At 41.6% G+C, this 9,740-nt stretch overlaps 1 protein-coding gene across 1 annotated transcript; it reads left to right on the top strand.

Moving 5' to 3' along the window:
- The first annotated feature begins 2,049 nt into the window (after positions 1-2,049).
- Positions 2,050-9,114, top strand: LOC123116776 (ankyrin-1-like). Its single transcript, XM_044537683.1, has 11 exons — positions 2,050-2,192; positions 2,256-2,402; positions 2,513-2,644; positions 2,750-2,895; positions 3,062-3,148; positions 3,371-3,499; positions 5,362-5,514; positions 7,684-7,785; positions 8,298-8,468; positions 8,568-8,647; positions 8,806-9,114. Exons 1-11 carry the CDS (start codon positions 2,105-2,107, stop codon positions 8,849-8,851), a joined length of 1,281 nt encoding a protein of 426 aa, XP_044393618.1. The 5' UTR covers positions 2,050-2,104; the 3' UTR covers positions 8,852-9,114.
- Positions 9,115-9,740: the final 626 nt, after the last annotated feature.

The raw sequence follows: 9,740 nt of genomic DNA, 5'->3' as shown, positions 1-9,740 counted from the left end.
AGCTAAACATAGTTATTAAGTAATTTATATTGTTTATTTCAAAATATATAGTTGACAACTTATCTCCATTGACAGCTTATTTTCATTCTTCAAAGAATGTGCGGAAGATGGTAGACAGAACGTACTACACCGAAGGCTCCGAATTAACTTATCAGGAGAAAAATCATCTGGTCGGATTTTGTACTGATCTTGAGAATTACAATATCTACAATCAAACTCCTCAACATTATGGTCAATACGTGCCACTAGTGCACGTGTTGAACTACGGTAACTACCATGGAGATACCCTGGTAAGATTATTTTTTACTATTACAACATCCGTGCATCTTTTTGCACACTTCTAAAACTAGTACATCATTGCTAACTACGAAATTATTACTATGTTTTTCAACAGATAATCCCGAATGATTGTGTGCCTCATCTGATGTATACGCATGGTAGCCTTCATGTTTTGAACATACTACCAGGTCGTCCTACGAATCTCAACTGTCCATACCGAGTTTCTAAAAGAAGTGGAGACATAACAATCAAAGAATGGAAAAAATGTATGGACAGTCGTAAGGAGCTTCTTGGAAGCAATAAGCAGCGAAGGGCAAGAATTGGAGACAGGATGATCGTCGTTCTTCATAATGGAGAGTCAGAGTCTATATTGTTTTATGTTATTTTACCTTAAGGGTGTTTAGGTCCTGCCTGATACTGATGATCATGTGCTAAGAACAATTATGTAGGGTTGGGGGTTCGATGACTATGAGGATGATGATCGTATGACTTATTATTAATAACGAGTAGAACTTGTATGATGATGCATGATTAATTAGTAGGACTTGTTATTATATATATATGATGATGTATGATGCAAGCATGCATGAGCATGTTATATCTGCGGGTGCAATGAACATAGCAGCAACATTGATAAACCAAGGACGAAGATATAAGAGAGGACACTTCTCTCTATCAGCTAGCTATAATAACAACCTAAAAATAACCCCTAAAGCAGCCACTTTGTAAAAAAAATTGACTTTTGGTCCCGGTTAGAGCCACCAACCGGAACCAAAGGCCCCCTGACTGGGCTCGGCGCACAGGGCCACATGGAGGCACATTGGTCCCGGTTCGTGTTTGAACCGGGACTAATGGGTGGAGGCATTAGTAACGGCCCATTAGTCCCGGTTCATGAACCGGGACTAAAGGCCCTTAGGAACCGGGTCTAATGGGTGGTTTTCTACTAGTGAATCCTATAAACCAAGAAGCCCTGTTTGTAAGGCTGGTCATAGTGGGAGTAACATAGGTAGTAACATAGATGCCACATAAGCAAAAATGTTGATGTGGCAAGTAGTTAATGAGGAGAGAGGCAAATAGAGTAACATAATATGTTACCATCACATAACGCTTTCCAATATAAAATAAGTCTACAAGACAATAAATGAGCATGTGTATGTTACTACACATATGACATTTCCCACTATAAGGCTGGTCATAGTGGAGAGTAACTTAGACTAGTAACATACATATGTTACTAGTCTATGTTACTACCTTTATAGTGGGTAGTGTCATAGGTGTGGTAACATAGTTGCCTTCATTTATTACTTTGTAGACTCATTATGCATTGGAAACCGCTATGTGATGGTAACATATTATGTTATTCTATTTGCCTCTCTCCTCATTAACTACTTGCCACATCACCAATTTTGCTTATGTGGCATCTATGTTACTACCTATGTTACTCCCACTATGACCAACCTAAGGGTAGTAACATAGAGTAGTAACGTATGCATGTTACTACTCTAAATTACTCTCCACTATGACTAGCATAAGATATTTAGTAAGAATTATTACTCTGGCGATAGCCTCATTGGAAAACATGCCAAAACCTAGGATACTGTGCAAACGATGAACGGCAAAGTCAAAAAAAAATCTCCGCGTTCGATAAACCGATAGTTAAAGAACCTTCATTAATATCGGTTGGCACCTCACCTACCCGTCATTAACACCCCACTCTCTTACTTCCTTGACGTCTCTTCCTCTTCTTCAAGTTTCGTTCCTTTCCCCCATCCCAACTTCAAAGTCCACAGAACACTCAATCGTCCGCCCAAGTTCTGCCTCCACCATGGCCTCTTCCTCTTCCCGCGTCCATGTCCAGAACCGCATCGCCGCCCTCCAAGCCGCCCGCGACGGCGACCTCCGCGCCCTCAAGGGTAACTGACTCTCTCTCTCTCTCTCTCTCTCTCTCTCTGTGCTAATAATGTTCTCTTTGATAGAAATGGCGGAGCGGACGGACTTGCGGGGAGCCCAGGACGTGGAAGGTGCTAACGCGCTGCATCTGGCTGCAGACAAGGGTTCTCTCGAGTGCTGCAAGTTCTTGATAGAAGAAGTAGGGCTTGGTGTCAACTCCGTGACCACCACAGGTGCGTGCTCTGAGACTTGGTGCTATCGATGGATGTATCGCAGATTGGTAACATGTTTCTCTGTGCATGTCAGTACCGGACCTCATTTCATCTCTTTTCTTTTCTTACAGGCAAGACACCTTTGAGCTGCGCTCTATACGCCGGGAACGCCCAAGTTATGAAGTACCTTATCGATCATGGCGCTAACCCGAAAAAGGCCAATGCCCAAGGCTTGACGATGCTGCACATTGCAGCCGGGAGAGGTGATTTTGCCTCACTCTAGTCTTCAGTCTAAGATATTCAAGGAAGATCTTAATTGCCTGCAAAAAATCTACTTCGGATCTTAATTTGTTGCCCCACCACACCAGGGCTATGCGAGCCTTTAGAGCTGTTGCTGTCCCAAGGAATTCCTGTGGACATTATGCTCGTGGTTTATGTCGGGACGCCATTGCACGCGGCTGCTTCGAGGGGTCAGCATCAGGCTATGAAGATTCTGCTGGAGCATGGTGCTGATGTATGTTTCTGAAATCTGAACTCAGTATAACCGAATTGCATGCATATTTCTGAATCTTGCGGCAGAATTCTCTTGGTGGGCAGTTTCTTTATTATTATTATTAATAATAATAATTCTGCCATCTGATCAGATCTGACTCTTTTTTTCTGTTTTGGAAAAAAATCAGCCCAACATACTTATGGATGATAACGTATCACCACTCATGCTGGCATGCTGTGAGAAGTCTCTCAAATGCATGAGGCTACTGATTGAGGTCCAGTAACACATTCACCACACCTAACTTGAGTATTTCTTGTGCCTGTCCAAACTCTTGTGTTAGCTAGTATAGGATAATGCAAGCCACCAAAGCAGCCTTACTACTTTGGTAGTTTGGTTCATCTTACAGTCTCGTGCATATGATTTTTTGAACGCTCATGCATATGATTGCTGCTTCAACATTTTCTTACTTTCTGTTATGTATTTTCCAAAATAATAGGCTGGTGCTGATGTCAACGGTAACTCTTACCGCGGGCCGACTCCCCTAACATATGCAGTGGAATCTGGCTGGACAGATATTGTCAAGTTCTTGCTTGAGGCTGGGGCAGACCCTAATATTCCTGCCGAGGTTAGTTTGACTCTTATGTTTGTTTGCTTTTCTGTACTGGGTTTTTCAAGTTTTTAATTTAGGGTCTTGCTTGCATATCCCATGTGGTTGAGTGATTGTCTGAACCTAAGGCAGAGATAGACAGCAATGCTTTGGATAAATTAAATTCTCAATCTAAATTTCTAATACCTCTGTTCATAAATATAAGATGTTTTGGATATTTAATTTCTATATAGACTACATACGGACTGAAATGAGTGAACATACACACTAAAATGCACCTATCTATACATCCGAATCGGAAATATGTCACAACATCTTATAATAGTAAACGGAGGGAGTATATAATACGGCGGAAATTGCTTTTGGATCTCAGGCTCCATGGAGCCTGATTTTTGATAAATTCACACTTCAAAACTTCATGCCCAAAATAATGATTAATTTGAATTGTGCATATGTATTGATTTGCAGCTCTAGTGATATATAGGTATCTGTGCCATGGTTTGGCATAATGAAGTATCATAATACATGATTATTACCCTCTCGGTGTGTGTTTATTAGGCCTCATGCATCTTATTTTGGTCTAAAGTTTGACCACATATTTAACTACTCCCTCTCCCTCAATTTACAAGACATGCGCGTACCCTTAGGTCGTCAATTTGACCAACCTAATAGAAGTCATATACTCCCTCCGTTCCTAAATATTTGTCTTTCTAGACATTTCAAATGGACTACCACATACGGATGTATGTAGACATATTTTATAGTGTAGATTCACTCATTTTGCTCCGTATGTAGTCATTTATTGAAATATCTAGAAAGACAAATATTTAGGAACGGAGGGAGTATTACAAAAAACACACCATTATAAACTTCAGATGTTTTATTTTCAAACGGTATAATTTTTGTGTTATATAGTTTATATTACAGCGATAAAATTGGCAACCTAGGTATATGTGCAGGACTTAGAAACTGAAACGGAGGAAGTAATAAAATGTAAACTATATGCGACAAAAATTACACCGTCGGAAACCTCTTTCGAATACAAATCCACAATGTACTTTTTGTAACATATATACTTTGCATTTTGTTAGTCAAATAGATGGTCAATGTTTGACCCAAAATGCGAGGTGGCTTAAAATACCTGGACGGAGGTAGTACTGATTAGAACTTAAGAGGGGACCTACTCTTGATGGTTTATCTCTATGCCAATGTAGGGTGATTTGTATTACTCCCTCCGTCTAGGTGAGTAGGTCACCTTACGAAATCCAGATTTTCCCAAAACCATAAGGCGTGTAACATTGAATTCTCCTCGATCCCCTCCCCTCCTGTTCACGAGCGCTCTCTTTCCTCCTTGTTTCCCTCCGCTGACTCGCTCTCCTCCCCGTGGAAACCCCTCCCCGCATGAGAACGACCAGTGCATGCGTTGCGGCTATGCGTTGATTAGGGAAGAGATTGATTCCGGTTTTGCATGCAATCATGTACGTGGGCCTGCATGGAGAGCTGAAAAGGCATGCGATTAAATGCTGATTTTGCTTCCCTTTGTCCCGGTGCTGTGATTGGAACTGTAGCTCGTCCTGTGCTCCTCAACGCCCAATCTAAAGCCACCTTGGTCGTGCTGCTACTCCTAAGGTGACTTACTCACCTAGACGGAGGGAGTACTTGATCTTGCTAACAAGAACATAAGTGGATGTAGTTTTACTATTGGATAGTTATTTTTATTCGTTTGACAATAACTAATACTGCCATTAGTGGGATGTACGTAGGAATATCTCTTTTCATGTTCTTAATGTTTTCTGGTAAAAAAAACACCTCATTGTTATGATCCCGTTTCATTCATGCTGGATTATATTACATCTCCCTGTCCTTTTGTTGTAATACAGGGTGGGGATATTCCAATCAAATTAGCAGCAAAGTGTGGTCAAAGTGACCTTGTCAAAATTCTGTTTTCCAAGACAAAACAAGTTCCATCTCTGCCATATTGGACAGTTGATGGTATAATTAGAACGATGGAATCTCCACTTATCAGACGTCAGGTATATGTGTGCACAAATAACTAACAAATCTAGCATCGGCATGTAGATCTTTTCTAACTACATTGAAGTATAGCCTGTAGGTTTTTTCTCTCTATTCAGAGCACAGCAATTACTTACATATGTTGTCAGTAATAGTTTATATGGATCTAAAAAGCGAACCCAGAAGTATGAATGCATACTCGTGAGTATAGCTGGCCAAACGGGCCGGGCTAAACAGGCCGGCCCGCGAGCACGCCGGCACGGCCCGCCATGGGCCAGGCACGGCACGGGCTAAACGGGCCGTGCCCGGCACGCGGCACGCCTTGGGCCGTGCCTGGGCCTGGAGCCTGGGCACGCGGGCCGGCACGGCACGGCCCGTTTAATTTTTTTATATATTTTTTAGATTTATATATATATATATATACCTAAAATACAGCCCAATAGGCCTAAAAACCAGCCCAGCAGGCTGAAAATGTGCAGCCCAGCATGCTAAACGGGCCATCGGGCCGGCCCGTTTACTAATCAGGCCGTGCCTGGGCCAAGGAGCAGCGCACGTGGGCCGGCACGGCACGGCCCGGCTATTAAACGTGCCATGGCGGGCCGTGCCGGGCCAGGCACGATTAGCACGGGCCGTGACGTGCCGTGCCGGGCCGGCCCGTTTGGCCAGGTCTGCTCGTGAGCTTTCATTGTGTCATTGAATACTACCCCTTCATCCATGTATCCTTGTTCCTTTCTGCTTTCCACGACCATGTGTTTGTTCACTCCACAAACCTGCACTGAACAATAGTATATTGTATTTTTATTCGTTAATACTTGTCATCCTAAACAATAGTATATTGTATCTTTATTCAGTAATTCTTCCTATTAAAATATATAAACAATCCACATAGCTAAAACGGGCAAACAAGTTGGCATGAAAAATACTTACGTAGTATAGTTTTTGTTATTTCTCTTGACATATGCATATAAAAAGTAAAGCCTACAGAAGTGACATGTTTCTAGGAACAGTGTCTACACAATTTTTGATTGAAACAAACTGATACAAATAGCAACAATGAAGGTCATCCGAATGCTGGAAGAAGGTCCCTTGAAGTCAATATCACTATATTCTTCCTACTCATCTGGACATCTGTCCATATCTCCAGTGATTATACACTATAGAAGATCGAACCTGCAATAGCTAGACTAATAACCTGCCATGATTGAACAGCCACATGAACCACCCATCTCAAGGAGCGGGTCCCTAAGATCCCGTTAAAACTCAGGCCGCCAAACAAATGCTCCATATCACTAAACTACAAAAAAACAAGGAATACACAAGTCGTGAGAACCAATTGTCCATATGGAGGACCGATGCAGGGTGATGATGGCAGGAAACCTTATTCAGTATGAAATTGTCACCAACCACTAGGATTTATGCGGGCATGAAGAAAACATGGGCATAACATCCTCATTTGATATCTAAGCTATATGCCAGAGGTTGATCCGCAATTCCATGCCTCCCATGCCATATTAGATGTTGCAGCTAATACTGAGATTGAGATTGATTTTATAAGACATACAGAAGTTCAATTTTTTTACATAGGTAATTAACTATATTGGAAATCACATGCTGCATATTTTTATTCATTAATTATTATTAGCGTAATATCTTGAAGATATAATCCTGCTAAATCAACCATAATCTTGAAATTCTCACATCTAACAATTATGTCGTAAAAGTATAGTACGATAAAAATGGAGATAAATTCGAAAATCTCCAAAATCAGTAGATCTTGGTAAGTGTGCCTCTTAAATACATAACGACCAGTAGATCAGAAAAGATAGTATATTCTAAAAGCATAAGGGCTACAATGGTTGCACAATCATATTATTTCTCATACCGCACAATCTGAATTTTCATAAAACTATATATTTATTTGTGGGTACCATTCAACAAATTTAAAATAATGCCCTCACAATTATGTGGGTCAACTTGGTAGTTTTATTTAATAGCGAGTATTAAGGGAAATTTTGGTTATGTTGGTTGGACAGCACTTCACCCGTGGAATTTGTAAATTTGAAGTGGAAACCAATAATCATGATTCTAAACTAAGGAATTCATGTCAAAGAGTTTTATATAGGCTTTCCAACTGCAATACTTATGCTTATTGAATTTGAAATTCGCTATGGCTGTGCTACTGTCTTCAGGATCCAGTTCCTGGAGAAGGAATAATAACTGCTTTGAAGTCACGAGGGAGGGCTGCATTTGCAAAGGAGGACTACCATGCCGCACTGTACTTCTTTGGACGGGTGAGTTTTGATACATCAGATGCACATCACAAAATGTGATGACTTAAGTTATTCTTGCATCCATACTACTATGTAAAGTAATAGAAGACGTTTTAGATCACTACTTTAGTGACCCAAAACATCTTATATTAGTTTACGGAGGAAGTACTAGTTATTAGAAATATGAATTGTTCATAGGTTAGTTGATTTTTATTTTTTAATATTTGGAGAAGGATGGCTGCCTCACATCAGATGTCAGGAAAAGTAATTACTCTGCATTCCATGTCATGACTAAAAGGTCACACTAAATATTTAATCTCGCCTTTGGTTAAATCAGGACTATTCTTATTTTTTTAGGGGGTAACAGCCCCGGCCTTCGCATCGATTGATGCACACAGCCCTCAATTAGTTATTGCAGCGTTTACAAGATCCAAACTTACCAAAAGAGAATAGAAAAAAGCCATCAGTAGATATGTTGAACTAATGAATGGATCCTGCGAAACTGATTTCATGCATGCCGGTCGTTAATGCAGGTGATTGAGATAGACCCATCTGATGCCACCATGTTTTCCAACCGGAGTGCTTGCTGGCTGCAGATGAGGGAATGGGAAAGAGCCTTGTCAGACGCCCAATACTGCAGAAAACTTCAGCCTGATTGGTGCAAGGGATGGTTCCGTGAGGGTACAGCTCTCACATTCATGGAGGTATGGCATTTCTAGCTTCAGAAACACAGTCTGATTCAGTTTCACTTACCTGCATCACGCTATCAATCTCCTGTTGTATTTTTTTTTGTGTGTGTACAGAATTACCAAGGAGCAGCTGATGCATTCCAGGAAGCACTGAAACGTGAACCTGAGAGCGACGAGATCAAGAGAGCTCTAGGGTAACGAAGATGCATTTTGCTAGTTTACCTACTTGTTATCCTATTGAATTAGTACATCGTCTAAGGAGGAAGATAAACATGTAAATCGGAGCTCTTTCTACTGAGCCTAAAAATCTGTGAAATTATTATCACTCGCGCATTTCACTCGTGGATTGCAGGGAGGCCATGGAGTCCGCTGCTCGCTCTGGAGATAAGAAACCTTGAGCTGGCATATAAACTTGTGTTCGTAAAAGGGAATGCTGTCCGCCTATCATGTGACCCTCCTGTCCTACTGGGCCGCTTGTTTCGTTGTTTGCTACTAGACCCCTTGTTTGTGTTTTGGAATTTGCTGCACTTAATTTCAGTAATCTGGAATCTATTTTGGGCGACAAAACCCTTGAAATGTGCGACAGCTTGTGCGTAATATGCTATGCTATGGGTATCTAAAGTATGAATTCAATTCTGCTTCTGAAGAAGAATGCACCGAGAGAAGGATACGTGTTGCTTGCCTTCAATTATACGATCAGTGTGGAAAATCCATTGTTGTTGGTAACTACTACTAAGGACGAAAGCAGCGTGGGCTGTCAACCGCATAAATTAAGTAGGATCTTGTTGGTGTCCCATGTAGCCCGCTATGTGGCCGTGTTTATTCACACCTAAGTCACTCCTCTTGTGGTTGCGGGCTCAACTCGACCATGTCAAACATCATCATATGCGGCTGACACGAGATATATGTTCGGTACATATTAGAGATAAGGCTAGGAGGTAGTTTGTATGAGATATTCTTGTAACCATCTCCTCCTTCTTCTCTCCCAAGATGTATCTTAGATTCTCTCTAATCTCTATCTCAAACCGCATGTAAAGCCATCTAGGGTTTTGGCTCCCCTGCTATATAACATGGACACGTCGCCCTCGACTAGGGTAAGACGTTTACCGCTCGCACATGGTAATCAGAGCCCCTCTTCTTCAACTCTTCTAGCCACCCGAACCACCTGTGTCGAAGCCACACCATGTCTTCCTCCTTCGGTGCTTCCTTCCAACCTAACCTCAATGGCCAGGTCACCGAGAAGCTATCCCACGCGAACTACGTGCTATGGCGCACGCAGATCATACC

The sequence above is a fragment of the Triticum aestivum genome, chromosome 5B (assembly GCF_018294505.1).
Source record: "Triticum aestivum cultivar Chinese Spring chromosome 5B, IWGSC CS RefSeq v2.1, whole genome shotgun sequence".
Classification (NCBI taxonomy): Eukaryota; Viridiplantae; Streptophyta; class Magnoliopsida; order Poales; family Poaceae; genus Triticum; species Triticum aestivum.
The sequence above is the reverse complement of the archived record's forward strand: the minus strand, read 5'-3'. Positions and strand labels throughout refer to the sequence as shown.

Bases quoted from the DNA above. Each gene is read 5' to 3' on its own strand.
- LOC123116776 (XM_044537683.1), top strand. From the start codon at position 2,105: ATGGCCTCTTCCTCTTCCCGCGTCCATGTCCAGAACCGCATCGCCGCC. The intron at 2,403-2,512 runs GTGCGTGCTCTG...CTTTTCTTACAG, and splicing joins CAACTCCGTGACCACCACAG to GCAAGACACCTTTGAGCTGC. The intron at 3,500-5,361 runs GTTAGTTTGACT...GTTGTAATACAG, and splicing joins ACCCTAATATTCCTGCCGAG to GGTGGGGATATTCCAATCAA.